Source organism: Seriola lalandi, unplaced genomic scaffold, assembly GCF_002814215.2.
Source record: "Seriola lalandi dorsalis isolate HSWRI2012SDOR001 ecotype SW California unplaced genomic scaffold, Sedor1 jcf7180002054682, whole genome shotgun sequence".
Taxonomy (NCBI): Eukaryota; Metazoa; Chordata; class Actinopteri; order Carangiformes; family Carangidae; genus Seriola; species Seriola lalandi.
In genome coordinates this window covers 1,584,692-1,599,907 of record NW_019525235.1, presented here as the reverse complement: position 1 = coordinate 1,599,907, position 15,216 = coordinate 1,584,692, and the positions used below count along the sequence as shown (strand labels likewise).

The 15,216-nt window shown below is 42.0% G+C and overlaps 1 protein-coding gene across 1 annotated transcript; it reads left to right on the top strand.

Annotated features, from left to right (window-relative positions):
* The first annotated feature begins 166 nt into the window (after nucleotides 1–166).
* Nucleotides 167–13,337, top strand: dapk2b (death-associated protein kinase 2b). Its single transcript, XM_023422584.2, has 10 exons — nucleotides 167–317; nucleotides 920–1,057; nucleotides 7,594–7,815; nucleotides 8,491–8,629; nucleotides 9,269–9,398; nucleotides 9,546–9,594; nucleotides 9,687–9,713; nucleotides 9,819–9,971; nucleotides 10,476–10,521; nucleotides 11,254–13,337. Exons 2-10 carry the CDS (start codon nucleotides 981–983, stop codon nucleotides 11,884–11,886), a joined length of 1,476 nt encoding a protein of 491 aa, XP_023278352.1. The 5' UTR covers nucleotides 167–317; nucleotides 920–980; the 3' UTR covers nucleotides 11,887–13,337.
* Nucleotides 13,338–15,216: the final 1,879 nt, after the last annotated feature.

Here is a 15,216-nt window from a genome sequence, read left to right as displayed (position 1 = left end):
AACATGAGAAACACAAGAACAGCTTGCTTTAGTAATCCTCAGTTCCTTAAACGCTGGTTCACACTAAACGCCAGATAACATCAGTCATCTTTACTGACAGCCTGCTTCTCTCATGCTACAGTTTCATAATGGAGCCATCAGGGGGCGGGACTTCTGCAGATTCAAAAGCCTGATGGTGCTGCCGTAAGTGACAGAGAACAACAGAGACATTAAAGGGGCAGTTTGGTGGCTGAACTGCAGACATGACGAGATCCGACCAGCAGTAGGAGACGTGGGAACTGATGCAAGTTTATCACCGGCTCTGCATCTGACAGAAGGTAAGAACATAAGACTTGCTACTGCAGCCAGTTTGTTGAGCCACTTCATGTGTGACATGAAACTTACTAGATGGGAAGTTAGTGGTATTTCAGTTCTTTTTTTTTTTTTTCTTCACACTAGCACATATGTGTCAATTCCTGTGCTGTACAGTTAACTGCCATTTTATATTTACTTTCTTATTCATAGTAGGAATAATGGTTATTTTCTAAAAATTTACAAAGAATATGTTGTTGCCAGCGTCAGCCTTTTTGCCAGACAAAATGTTTCACAACAGATACCCTGCCCTAATTACCCAAAATGCTCTTTTCTTATAATTTATAATCCTGTTATAATCACAAGATCTGAACTCTGTTATACTGCCCAGCTTGGCACAGTAATGTGAGTTGTACTTACTAAATTTTTAAGCCAATAATCAGTATTTAGACTAGTAAAAGGCAGACTAAGTGTACTTCTTTTTTTCCTTTGCACTTGTTAGAGTGTTTAGGCTTCGTAAACAGGAAGGTGAAAGTAGGTACACCTCTAAGTTGGAATGCTCTATTGCATGCTGGAACGTGCAGCCAACATATTCATTGCTCTTGTATCCACCTCTTTGAATCCACAGGGTTGGACTTGTGGAGATAGACAGCCTGAAGTGGTGTATATCAAGGAGATAAGCTACATCGATGAAGACACCTGGCATGGCGGTATTCAAGCAACAGAATGTGGATGATTTCTATGAAATTGGAGAGGAACTAGGAAGGTGAGTGTGAAGATGTTTGTTTCCAGCTTGTTTCCAGAAAATTGTTCCCCTTCACTTTGTTATGAGTCAGAGTGTGATTCGGCTCTCCCCTGCGTGCCTCCTGAAGCAGTGGTCCACGTGTGTGTATGTATGTAAGTATGCAAACAGCTGGCCTGTTAAAGCTTGAAATGGGGAGTGCTGCTCTGTTAAAGTAGGTTAAGTTTACAGTGAGAGATAAAGTTTCAAAAGTGAACGCACCCCATGAACACAAGCTCCGTTTGGCCTCAGTGTGTTCAGTGAGAGAGAATATGATTTGAGCTGATGTTGCGCGACCTGATTCTGGGTGGTGGATCGATGTGCTGAAGTTAAATGTGTTAATCAAACCTGCACAGAGCAGACATCAAGGAAACTCTTTCCATGGGGAAATGAATTATAGGAAGTTGGCTGAGTGCAATATGGATTGAGGAAGCTAACAAATTAATTTTGAACGGAAGGGCAGCTTGTGCATATGCACCACTTGTTAACAGATAGAGAGGGTGTGAAGGGAAATCATCTGACCTGTGACCTTTCACTACTAGTCAAAATACACATTATGTCCCAGTGTTTGCTGCCCATTTGCTGCACAGCCTCTTTGACACACCCTGACAGGACAAACCGAGACCTGCTGTTGAAATGGGTGCTCCAGCTGCATTTGCATGACTTCTAACAACCGGTTTCATTTCCAGCATTTAAAATTTTATTGTATTTCACAGTGGGGTTTCCTCATATTTTCCCATATGAAACATTCAAATACATCTGTGAATGAAGAGATTGAATACTATTATGATAAACCGAGATCTGGAAGTATAATGGGTACGGCTTTCTAATAAGGCACCCATTATTCAGGGTTTTTTAAGTTGGAAACAATGATTTATTACTGGTTAATAACATTTACTAATGCTTTATAGATTAGTGATAAGTCCTTAATAAGGACAACTTTCAGGTTCCCAGGCCAAATTGACTTTTTGACCACTTATTGTATGGGAAAGAGCCACAGAACTTAAATGCATTTAACTATATACAAACTTAATGGATTATTGTTAGAACCTTTCATTATGGACTAATTGTGATTTATGGTTGAAGCTGAGTTTCCAATATTGTAGGTGCCTGATTAATTAAAGTCAAATGTGTTAATGTGTTCGTAACGTTGCAACTCAAAAGATGTTCCGATTGATAGCTTTTAAATGACCTACATAGCAGTGAATGATGTATTAATACTGATATAACTATAAGTTAAACTTATGAAAAGTTTAAAAGGGAAACTCTTCAGAAACCCATTATAAAGGCTGCTTCATTGGAAAGTAACACTGGATGAAAGGCTGACGTGGAAATGTATTGTTTAAAGACCGACAATATCTGAATTGAAAACATGTTGCTTGAGAAGAGAACTCAGCTGTGAGCTGAGCTCTGTACTGTTGTGTTCAGCTGTCTTCATATGAGAAAGGGAAACTTAAAGTGAATGTGGTTAAACGCTGCAGATGTTGGTGACTGAAAACCACAGGACTTTTTCCAAACATAGAGCTCATCTGAGAATTTTATCACCTGTTCAGCAGCTGAATTTTACACTCGTTGCTCTTCTGTCTTGTTGGCAAAGCTTTGTAGTCGGTTTTGGAGGCTGCAGCCCACCCCGCCCACAGGTTGTGAGAACCTCATGGGTTCAGACCTCTCCATTGTGCACTAAAGTGGAACTGTTACTCAATCGTCCTTTCAAGAGGGTGGGGAAATTCGATGAAGGGGGCCAAACACTGATCGGTCTGGAGTATTTAATGCTCTGTGCTCCATGGAACTGTTGAGCCATTCATCACAGGAAAGTCGATTCATCACACCCGTGCCCCTGTTGACAGATTTTAATGTCACAGGACCCTACGCACTCGTACTCAATGTTTCTTTCCACAGCTGACAGAGAGTTTTAGGTAAACCTATCTGTGAAACACCCCTTTGCTTGAGATGTGAGGCATTTACTGACAACTGTACCTGTCTTACCATCTGAGTGATGACACTGATGATGACATACAGTAGGAAGTGTCTCAGTGTGAGTCCACAGCTGCCGCTAGCACTCCCATAAGACTGGTAAGACCATGGTTACCATCAAGGCAATGGCTGAGAAAAAGGACCTCTGGGCAGATGGTGGACTGTGTGAACTCTACCTGTCGACAACAGATTCATACTTGTCCATGTTTGGTCATGACCACGAGCATGTTTGGTCAGAGAACTCTTATACTTTTACTTCTGCCTTTACTAGAAGCTGCTATCGTGGTGGTCATGTAACACTTGCTGAATGAAAAAAACATCCTCTTTCATAGTCATCATCAAGCAATGCGAAGAATTCACAGGATGCACTGTTGGGTAGGAAGCACCATTGTCTCTGCATGCCTGAACACAAATAAAAGGCTTGTAAACTTCCTCTCAGTTTTGAAATCTGTAAATACTGCTCTTACGTCATAGTGAATATGACAATTCAGCCGTGATGACTCCTTCACAGGTTTCACATTGGTTAGTTCATACGGTCATGGGTCTGCGGCATTATTAGCCTCAAAGGCAGCATGACTCTGTGATTGACCTGAAATATCTCAACAACTATTGGATGCTATTGACATGAAATTTTGAACAGACATTCGCGGTCTCTAGATGCTGAATCACACTGACTTTGGTGATCCCCTGACTTTTCCACTAGCGCCACCATGAAGATGACATTTTTGTTTCTTGGTAATATGACAACTGTCGAACTATAGATGGATTGATATGACATAAAAAATCCACCTCAGGGTGAATTATAATCACTTTAGTGATCCCTTAACTTTTAATCTGTTGCTGCCTTAAGGTCAAAATTTGAATTTGTGATTTACAGTCAAATAGGCTACCTACAAATCTAACAACATTCCCATCAGCCTCAGCTGTACTTTGTACTGAATGTGAAGTGTGCTAACACGCTAAACTAAGATGGTAAACATTATACCTGCTAAACGTCAGCATCTGAGCTTTGCCATTTTAAGCATGTTAGCATGCTAAGGTTAGCATCTAGCTTAACTGAACCACTGTCCCACAATACAGTCTCACAGAGATGTCAGCGTAGTTGTAGAATCTTGCCATTAAATTATTAAAATTTCTAATGCAGGAACTGGGAAAAGGCAATGTCTCACCACACCTGGTATGCAAAGCGTTTCCCAATTTGTAATTTCTAGAAACATCAGGCAAATTCATGCAGAAGGAAGTGAATCAGGCAAATGTTTTGAGGTTTCAGAAGATTGTTTTCCTGGGTGAGGATGCAGCAAGGGCAGAGATGCACATTTAAGGCAGCAGCGTTCACACACTTGATGTGTTGAAGTGGAAAGAGCTGACAGTCGAGAGGCAGACAGGTGCTCCTGATGAACGCAGTAAAGTGCTAGAATTTCTCCAAAGGGATTTACAGTACCAGGTTTATCTATAGCACGGACAGTAGGCATGCACTCACAAGGAGCAGGTCAAGAATCCATGTAGTCAGCTCTGAGGAACACACATTCCTGCTGTTGAGTGGGTGAAAAATGTGTTTATTCAGTGCAGCCTAGTGGAGGGAACTCCATGTTGACCTCTTGGACATTCCCGGAGTTCCTGTTTGACAGAGGTCATCCCGTTACTGTCAGCAAACACCCATACAGCCTTGCTACGCCACAGGTGTTTTGTTGACATTGGCCCACTTCAAAACCAGTGGGAATCTACCGCGTCCTGAACAGTTTGAGGGCATAAATGTTGAGGTGTTTCATAATAATAGCAGATAATAGTGACTGATAAACAGAAACGATGATGAGTCACATTTTAGAGGTCTGAGCTGCTCCCCTCATGTTCGATGTACAGATGGTAGAGGTGGTTAGGGACAGGGCTTGGTCAATTATGAATCTGGCTTTCATTGTCACGCCGCCCCTGAGGTTGTTCAGTTGAGAAATGTGTTTAAATATTGGGCCGGCGCCACTTGTCCGAGCATTCCTCCAACCTTGGCTGTGGATAATGACCTTCAGCTGTTGGAAGTGGAAACTCTGTGGAGAGATGGTACTTTCAGCCCCACTGGCTGGCTTAGAGCTAAGACAGCCGGCACGCCTGGCCCGTTGTGGAATACCACTCCCAGCATCACTGCTCTCTCCGCTGTTACTCTACACGTCGTAACAACACTAAAGTAAAGCCCTTAGCCCCGACATTGACATTTGTGTTGAGCACTTTCTCGCATTTGGGCTGCAACCATCAACACGAGGGGTTTTTCTGTTCAGTCTGGCTTAAACAGGCAAATCAAGGACACTGTTGCTGCTCCTGCCATGTGACTGTTCCTCCTCCTGAGGGTACTTGCGAGTGGAATTCATTGTGTGACTTACCCTCCTCTTCAATTCACACATTATCATAGTCATCTTAAACAGGGTCAGCCTCTCTGGGACGTCTCAGTGGTGCAGATATCCTGTGAATAGAACATTCAGAGGCAGCGTTCGAGATTCCATGTTACTTTGGTTCATCACTCCACCCACCCTGTTTTTATTTTCCCCTTCACGGCGTGTGTGACTCTTTGTTACGATTTACATGCCTCCCCCACTCTCTCTCCCTCTCTACTGCATTCCCTGTTGGGACATGTTCGCAAAATCTGATCTTGTTTTGTTGCTCTGATACAAATTAAATGATCTTAATAACTGCCTGGGGCCTTGCAGTTGACAAGATACCTCTCTAAGCTATACTGAGTCATAAATTGTGAGAGTGTTCGAAAACATTGTAGTGAAGTTAACCCCCAAAAACCTGCTCAGATTTCACCTATCACTACTGTGGATTGTTGCTGTACTCATTTGCATAATATTGGAATTTGTCCATCCAGTTTAATTGATGGATCTGGGCTGGTGTGTTGAAAATACACTTCAGTAAATGTTGTTTTGTTGTTTTTGAGCTAGGCAATTTTAATAGGAGGCTTAGTGCTGCTACATGTGATCATGCAACTGAGTAAGCACAGGACAGGGTGTGTCTCAAAAGGAGCAAACTGGCTCACCCGTCCCACACTGATGCAGTTACAGAAAGGCTAACAAGTCACCGGGGCTACTTTAAACCGCAAAGCCGATCCTGTTGTTTGATTGCATTTAATCCATGTATTTGTTTTGTGATGCGCTGGAGCTATCTCTGTGTAAGCCCTCTTTGAAAGTGGAAACTGCTGTGTGATATGACAGCAGGACACTGGCAGCAGCAGAGTGGGTATCCATATGTTTTTAGACTCTTATCCTTTATCCCGCAGCCCCTCTTAACACTCATCCTTTCCACACGTCTTCTCTTTCCACTCCTCTGGCTCAGCAGGCCCTTTCTTTCTCCCCGGCAGCAGCAGCAGCAGCAGCAGCAGCAGCATTAACAGCAGCAGAAAGGTGGCAGGTGGAGAAAAGCAGGGCTATTCTTAGCACACTAGACACCATGATGATAGTGGACACAGACCGGACAGCCTCTCACAGCCACCCTGGAATCTCTGTGTGGACAGTTATGTCCAAAATATATGAAATGCCTGCCAGCGATTATCTCGTCCTCCCCCCTCTGCGTGTTCTTTCACTGTGTCTAAAAATACGAGGCGTCTCTGCTGCATTGCAGAATTTGCAAACTCATGGGTCCATCAGCTTTAGTATATTTCATCCAGCCATGTTCTTTATACACATGACTGAGTATTCAAAGACAATGCTCTTCCTCCATACACAGAAAGTCTTTGCTATCTGTCACACCACACTCACTTTCATGTCTTTCTGTGGCTTATTACTGACTGATCAGTGACTGACAGACTTGTTTCCACAGTCTGAATGTATGGAGTGGGCAGGTCAGCCCACAGCAGCAGGAAGCATGTAAAGCAGCAGGAGTGGCAGCAGGCTGAGTCAAGTCTGAGATTACAAGGACTGGTGATGATTAAGTCGTGGAGACTCACAGCATACTGTATATTTAACTGGGTGACGGTGCTGGAGGATTTCATTCAGCTTGTCAGTGGGTCAATTATGAGTGAAATGACTCTGTAGTTATGTTAGGGGACAGTGACGATGAAGGAAACATGTTACACTGAGTTTACTGGTGGAGTCATAGTCAAACTCTACCATGTAAAAAAACAATAGCACAGTGATAAATGATACAATTTTCCACTGAGAGATGGTCTCCAAGCCACACCTCTGTTGTGAAATATTTAGAGTTTCTGGGATTTTTTCAGTGGACTGGTCATTTGAGGATGGCCAGAAATTTGGCAGGAAGAGTTGCTGGAGTGGGAGGACAGCAGCTCTGTCCACACTGCTGGTCCGTCTGATTGTTCTTTGTCTGGCTAGGAAACAGGAAGTGATGAACTCTACCACAATATTTCAGCTGGGTTTGACACACGGCTTCCTCCCTGACATCTGTCTTCACCTGTAGCTGTATCCTGCTGTTAATTGTTAAGGATTTTTTTTAGAAATGATTTACAAAGCGTAACACAAATAAAGGATAATAAGAGATTAATCATTTGCCACATTAAAAGAAAAACAGTAATAATAGCATTAAATAATGTCTTTATGTGTCCGCAGTGGGCAGTTTGCAATAGTCAAGCGCTGCAAAGAGAAGAGCACAGGCGCTGAATATGCTGCCAAGTTCATCAAGAAGCGCCAGAGTCGGGCCAGCAGACGGGGCGTAAGAAGAGAGGAGATTGAGAGGGAAGTGGGCATCCTGCAGGAGCTCCAGCACACCAACGTTGTAGCGCTGCACGACGTGTACGAGAACCGCACGGACGTGGTGCTTATCCTGGAACTGTGAGTCACTGCATGGTCCAACAAGTCACAATATCTGCACAATTAAAAGAACAGATGCTTGTTACACCTTCAAATATCCAAACATCTACACACAATCTGATCTGTGACCCGTGAGTTTGTTTAGCATAAATGTTTGTTTGAAATCCTTTTTGCCAGAAAGAACCGAATGTTTTTCACAGAGTCAGATGTGCTTGTGTTGAAAAGAGGCCTCAGAGGGCCAGAGAGTGCCTGGGAACATGGAGGGCCCCAATTAGGACTAATTAAAAGCTCAGTCCAATCAAAGCAAGGGTGAATTGACTGACAGACTGTTAGCTGCAGGATCACACACTGTGCATCATTCAGTTATTCATCTATTATGTTTCCTTTGTATGAATGTAAAAGAACATCATGCTTATGGGCTGCCTGGTGGTCAAAGGACGCTTTATACTGTTTGCAGCTCTTTACAAAGTTAATGTAGAACTACAATGATTCATAAGTAGGACAACAAACATATGTAAGGCATCCAGGACAAGCACATCCACATCCTGAGAACACACTTTAGATAAAATTGAAGCCAGCCCTCACTCCAGATTATTTGAGCCCACAGGATGAGTCACAGGAGTGTGTGTGTGTGTGTGTGTGTGTGTGTGTGTGTGTGTGTGTGTGTGTGTGTGTGTGTGTGTGTGTGTGTTGCAGGGTCTCTGGAGGAGAGCTGTTTGACTTCTTGGCTCAGAAGGAGTCTCTCAGTGAAGAGGAGGCCACTCAGTTTATCAAACAGGTCCTGGATGGAGTCCAGTATCTCCACTCCAAGAGGATCGCACACTTCGATCTAAAGGTACAACATGCTCCATCTGTGCATCACACGCAAAACTATATTTGTCTCGCGTTGGAGATGAAATTCCTAACCTCCACAACAACTGCACTGTTACGTACACGCAAGGACGAGCAGGACCATGTGAAACATATATATATATATAGCAGGTGTCTGATGTACGTGTCAGTAAGGTCTCGCTTTTCTGAATCACACATCCTTCCTGTTTTCTGTGGCTGAGGTCCAGACTCTCAGATACACACACCAATAGGTTATCTCTTGACTTTCAGAGAGCGGTTCCACCCACGCTGCTCTCTGAAAGCCACTGTCCTGTTTATACACAGCTGCGGCTCCTCTTCACTCTTGATGCCGTTCACAGCAACACAGTAAAGTCTGAACTTCTGTAAATTTGCAAAAAAAAATTAAGCTTAATTGATTTTAGGGAAAAGACAGATTGACAGAAAATTGGAAAATTCTCCTTTTAATATTATATAACAAGTATGACTTTAATTATTGCATTGTCTTTCTTTAATGCTTACGCACAAGGTGGCTGTAATCAGGTAACTTCTGTTATTTAGCCTTCTTTATGTATTACCCAATCTTGGTACTGGAGGAAATCTTCTGACGAATGTGCCTTTGTGTTTTGTTGTTTTTGCACTTCAGCCTGAGAATATAATGCTGCTGGACAGGAACGTTCCCCTGCCCCGCATCAAACTCATAGACTTTGGACTGGCGCACAAAATAGAAGCTGGGGCAGATTTCAAAAACATTTTTGGCACTCCCGAATTTGTTGGTAAGTGTTTTCTATGAGAAATGTTTTGCACTGAAGGACATTTTAAGAGGAGGCTCTGTGTTTGGCCTGTTCGTGATGCAGTGTGTGTGTGTGTGTGTGTGTGTGTGTGTGTGTGTGTGTGTGTGTGTGTGTACTGTCTATTTTCAGCTCCAGAGATAGTCAACTATGAGCAACTGGGATTGGAGGCAGACATGTGGTAAGATCCTTTAATTACCTCTGACTCTGCTGCCTCCCATACAACAGGTTGCAGTGCATAACTTTGGATTAACCTTGTGCTGTTTTTCACAGGAGCATTGGAGTCATCACATATATACTGTAAGTTGAGGTGATTCATGATTATGAATGGGAATCTTAATGTACCTAAAGAGATTATCGAGGAAGGTCTTAGTCAGCGTGTGAATGTCTGTGTTGTTGTTCCAGTTTGAGCGGCGCGTCGCCTTTCCTCGGAGACACAAAGCAGGAAACACTGGGGAACATCTCTGCCATGAACTATGAGTTCGACGAAGAGTTCTTCAGCAACACGAGCGAGCTGGCCAAGAGTTTCATCAAACAACTTCTGGAGAAGGACACTAGGTAAAAAAAAAAAATGGGTCGCTGACAAACAGCTGAAGGCCAAAGGTCAAGTCTGACAATTCCAGTACAAAGCCCAGCATTAGAGGTTTCACTGCCATAAATCCTGAGTGCATAAAATGTGCAGTCCTGATCCAACTGAGAATGAAAGGCCAATCAGTCCCCAGAAATCCAGAGCAAGGATTTGGGTACACAATGTGATACACTAATGAAGATAAGCTAAATAAACTTTATTTACACAGTAAATGTATTACCTCAGACAGCGCATTATGTAATACCTGTCTTTCTTTGTACCATGTGAGTCTGTTCTCTTTTACTTAACATGTGTTTCCACTGAAAAGACTTTACGGAAACCGAATATTGCTGTGAAAGTGATACCGGTCTGCAACATATACCCCAGAGACTCACAGTCCAGTGCATGACTGACCAACATGCTCTGAGTCTGACGGAGTTGTTCAAGTGTATTTACTCAGCTGCATTTTCCTCTTCTCTCTCCCATCATTTCAGAAAACGGCTGACCATACAAGACGCCCTCAACCATCCCTGGATTAAGGTATGCACTTGATTTATGCTGTTTTATGGCATGTTTTTGGTGTTCTTAATAACCATGGTCAACAGTCCACCCAGACACGTGAGACAACATGTAACAGTTCATGTCAAACAGGGTAACGGGTTTGTTTGTTCAAAAAAGAAAAAAAAAGACTACAGGCTCAAAGGAGTTAAGTAATATGCTCCAGCTCGCTGAAAACATAGTTTATAACAGTTGCTGTACAGTGTATTGTTTCCATCACTCCAACCCCACCAAGCCCCACCCCCCTGGGAGTATTTTCTCCCCTATCAGCTATCAACACCGTGAGCACAACACATCTTGTACGGTTGTTTTTTGCAGTCTGAAATAGTCCCTTTGTCTAGATATTCAGGTGATCAAGGTGAAGCAACATCTCACTAATTGTGTTTTTAACGGCATGGACATTTAACAACCTGTAATCTCAAAGACGTCTACTCCAATATTGGCTGCTGAAATGCATGGGAATAGTGTTTTGCTGTGGAGTCCTCATCCTGTTTGGACACATTCGCATGAAACCGGGAAACTTAACGCACTCAACTGGAATGTCTGTTGTGTTTTTGGCGCTCTTACCTGCCATGGCTTCTGCTGTAGGGTCACACACTAATCCTACAGTACCAAGTCTGCTGGGATATTCACCGCTGAATCTCTGAAAAATTGGTGAATCACCAATGAGACAGCCTCTCACTCAGTGTCCCCCCTCCACCCTTCTGTCTGAAGTCCTGTGGCCACATAGAGGAGGACAGCGCCGCCCCTGAGGCTGAGAAGAAACTGGAGCAGCTGAAGACGAAGCGTCTGAAGGAGTACACCATCCAGCTGCATTCCAGCATTCCCCAGAACAACACATATGCCAACTTTGAGCGTTTTGCCCACGTGGTGGAAGACATTAGTCTGATGGAGACGGGGCTATCAGAGGTGGCAGGATCCCACCACACTCTCCAGGGTGACTTAGAGGCACTGCTCTCCATCTACAATGACAAGGAGGCCTGGTACAAGGAGGAGAGTGAGACTGCGAGGAAGCAGCTCTCCCAGATCCACTATGAGTTTCGTAAAGTGGAGGCCACTAGGAGGCTGCTGCAGGAGGACATGAAAGCCGTAGATGCCAGTCTGGAGAGTATCAGCGGAAAGCACAACCAGAGGCAGAGCCAGCTGGACGCTCTGAGGCAGGAGCTGAACTCTGAAATGCAGTGGCTGCAGGAGGTGATGAGCTCTCTGCATCCAGAAGGAGCCAACGGCAGCATCCACAGCAGCAGTCTGAACATGGATGTGAAGCAGGCACTGAAGGAGCTGCTGCATCAGTCCTGTGGAGGGGAACTGTGCCCTGAGGAACAGCCACTCACAGAGTCTGGCTAAGGCACACAGATGAAGACACGCTTTTATTGAACTTCAAGCTCTTAACATGTTTTTCGAAAATGAGTCTGTTTGATTTCAACACAGTGATTTTTTCAGCAACACAAATTTTTGAATGTATAGCTTTATAGTCTTTACATTTACTTTATTGCTTTTGTGTTCTGTAAACAATACTTTTCAGTTAAAAGAGTAGTTCGTATACAAATAGAATTGTGTGGAAATGCATATTTACTTTCTTGGCAGGAGTTAGATGAGAAGATGAATACCACTCTTATGTCTGTCCAGTAAATATGAAGCTACAGGCAGGAGAGGGTTAGCTTAGCTTCACACAAAGATTAGAAACAAGGTTAAACAGCTAGCCTAGCTCTTTCTGATTGTAAAAACAAAAATAACAAAAAACTATCAGCGCTTCTAAAGCTCACTATTTAACTTGTTACATGTTGCTTGTCCAAGCATTACAAAAGCGAAGTGTGAAAACAATGCATTGTGGTTTTATGGGGAGTTATGTACAGGACTTTTTTGGCCATGTGTGGTGACTGATGACACTGCTTCAGGAAATTGTTAGTGCAGCACAGAACCCTGCGTCAAGTCATCTTAACACTACGTTTTTTGTTTGGGTTAAACAAATGATATACAACATGTACTTGTTGTTACATTTTCATCTAGAGTCAGGCTAACAGCTAGTTGATAGCTTAGCTCCCAGTCCTTAGCTAAGCTAACTGCCGTCTGGCTGCAGCTTCATATTTAACAGGCAGATATAAGGTATTGATCTTAACTCAGCAAGAAAGCAAATAAGCACGTTTGACAAAATGTCAAACTATTCCTTTAAGTGGCAAACTGCGGCACAGTATTAGGAATTATTCTGAACTTGAAGTGATATTAACAGACGATTAAACTTATGCACTGCTCTTTTTGATGAAGCGGGTTTTGTGGCTTTTTATTTTGACAGCTTAGTGATAATGAAGGTAAATATTGGTTATGAATGTTTTTATTGTGTCATGGTCAGACAAAGACACAGGATAAAATGACGGTTCTTTTCAGTGGAATGTAACAGAAGTTCACAACTTTTGGTTTATTATTTCATTCCAGTCTATTTTTTTAGACTGTACATTGATGTTTTTTTTCCATTTGTAAAGTAACTTTTGAAGTTATAAATGATTTTTTTCACATTATTTCATATATATTCAAATGTACCCTTTTAATGAAAGTTAATGTTTTTAATTTTTTTTGAAAATCTTTTTTATTTCTTTCTTGGAGATGTTCTATGAGCCGACAGGAAAAACAACATCTATGATAAGATCTTGTGTGTTTAACAATGCGTCACTTCTTTATCAGTGTTTTTTGTCTGTTTTTTTTTAGCATCTCAACAGATATAAATAGACACTTTTTGGTCTTGCCTTTGATATGCACACTGTTGTCAAAAGCACTGAAATAAATGTTCATTATTTATTATATATCCCATCAAAACTGTTACTGTGATTAATCTGTGTTTATTTCCCTTTGTATTATGTTTTTATTCTCCAAAGAAAACCAGATGATGAGCATTCTGTTTATGAACTTGATTTGAGATTAACATGAGAGATACTTCTTCTGCCATTTCATACCTCAATGTGTCTCTGCAGCCTCTGAATCCCAGACAGGCCATGGTGAAGAGGTTGTCAGTGGTAAACCTGGAGAACTTCAGGAGACAGTACGCCAGACGCAGGTGGAAGGTAAAGTGCAGTATTTGGAGCGCAGTTGGATTATTTCCTTAAAGCAAATCAGGGTTTTATAAAAATGTTACTCTTGTTTGATTTGGAGACTTTTTCTTTTGCAGTTGTCATTCAGAATTGTGGCTCTGTGCAACCACTTAACGCGGATCATGAAGAAGGGCAACAAGCTGCCTGAGCAAGATGGGGTAAGAAAACACTGTTGTTAAGCTGACAGCCATGACTCAGTCTGGACTTAAAGCAACAGTTTGACATTTCAGGAATTTTACATTGCACTTTCTTGTTGAGAGTAAATTGACACAACTGATACAACTTTCATGTCTGCACAGTACAATATGAAGCTACAACCAGCAGCCAGTTAGCTTAGCTTAGCATAAAGACTGGAACCAGGAAGAAACAGCCTGGCTCTGACTGAAGGTAACAAAATCCACCTACTAGCACATTAAAAGCTCACTTATTATCACTTCATATCTCCTTTGTTTAATTTATACAAAAAGTAGAAATGACAAGTTGTGGTTTCATGAGGGGGCATGTGCCAGACCATTTTTCTTGTTTGAAGTTGCTCGTCAACAAATTGAGGCTTAAGGAAATCACAACTCTCTGGCAAAAAAATAGTCTGGCTCATAAACCCTTGTAAATCAACAATTTTTCATTTTTACTCTTTACACAAGATATAAAGTATTAATTTGTGAGCTTTGGAGGTGCTGGTAGGTAGATGTTACTTTTGGGCAGAGCCATACTAGCTTTTTCCATCTGCCTCCAGTCTTTATACTAAGCTACATTAACCAGCTGCTTGCTGAAGCCATATATTTATTGTACAGACGTGAAAATTATATAAACCTTAGTATCTAACTGTTAGCAAGAAAGTAAGTAAGCATATATCCTAAGATTTTAAACTATTTCTTTAAAAGTAACTGTGATAATTACAGTAGATGTTGTATTTGTTTACAGCCATAATGCTGTAAATACTACTGTACCTACTACGAACTGTATTACACTGGACTCAAGACATTACATGTTTAAGCAGATATTTTAAGGTGCTGCTACTAATTCTGGACCCTGCTCTTTCAATACAATAATCCTTACATTTTGTGAGTTCTATTTATTTATCAAAATCTTTCACCTCCATAGCAACAGCTATAATGATACACAACTGTTTCTGAACTCAAACATTTGATTTGATTTTTTTCAGAGAGATTGTGAAAGTGACCAAGAAGAAGAAATCTTGAAGAGAAGACCAAGGACCAGAAAGAGAAGCAGCACTTCCTGAGAGCAACAACCAGCAACAAGTGTGTCGGTCGACAGTGTTCCGGTTACAAAACAGTGTGACTTTGCACCTTTTTGACGCACACTTAGCAGCTGACACTTTGCACTTGACATAGAGAACCAGCATCAGTATCTTTTTGATTGGCGGCTGATTATGCAGCATTTTTACTGGTCAAGGCAACTTTGTTTGTCTTTTTCACCCTCAAAACCATCTGATGATAGATGGCGTTGTGCCATTTCTAAATTGGAGCGACTGTTTTCTGGCATGAGAAGATACAACTGTATTATTGTTGACAGGAACTGAGAAGCACATACACAGTAATGTAGGCAGCTTCCCCTCATAGCTGCAGTCTTAAAA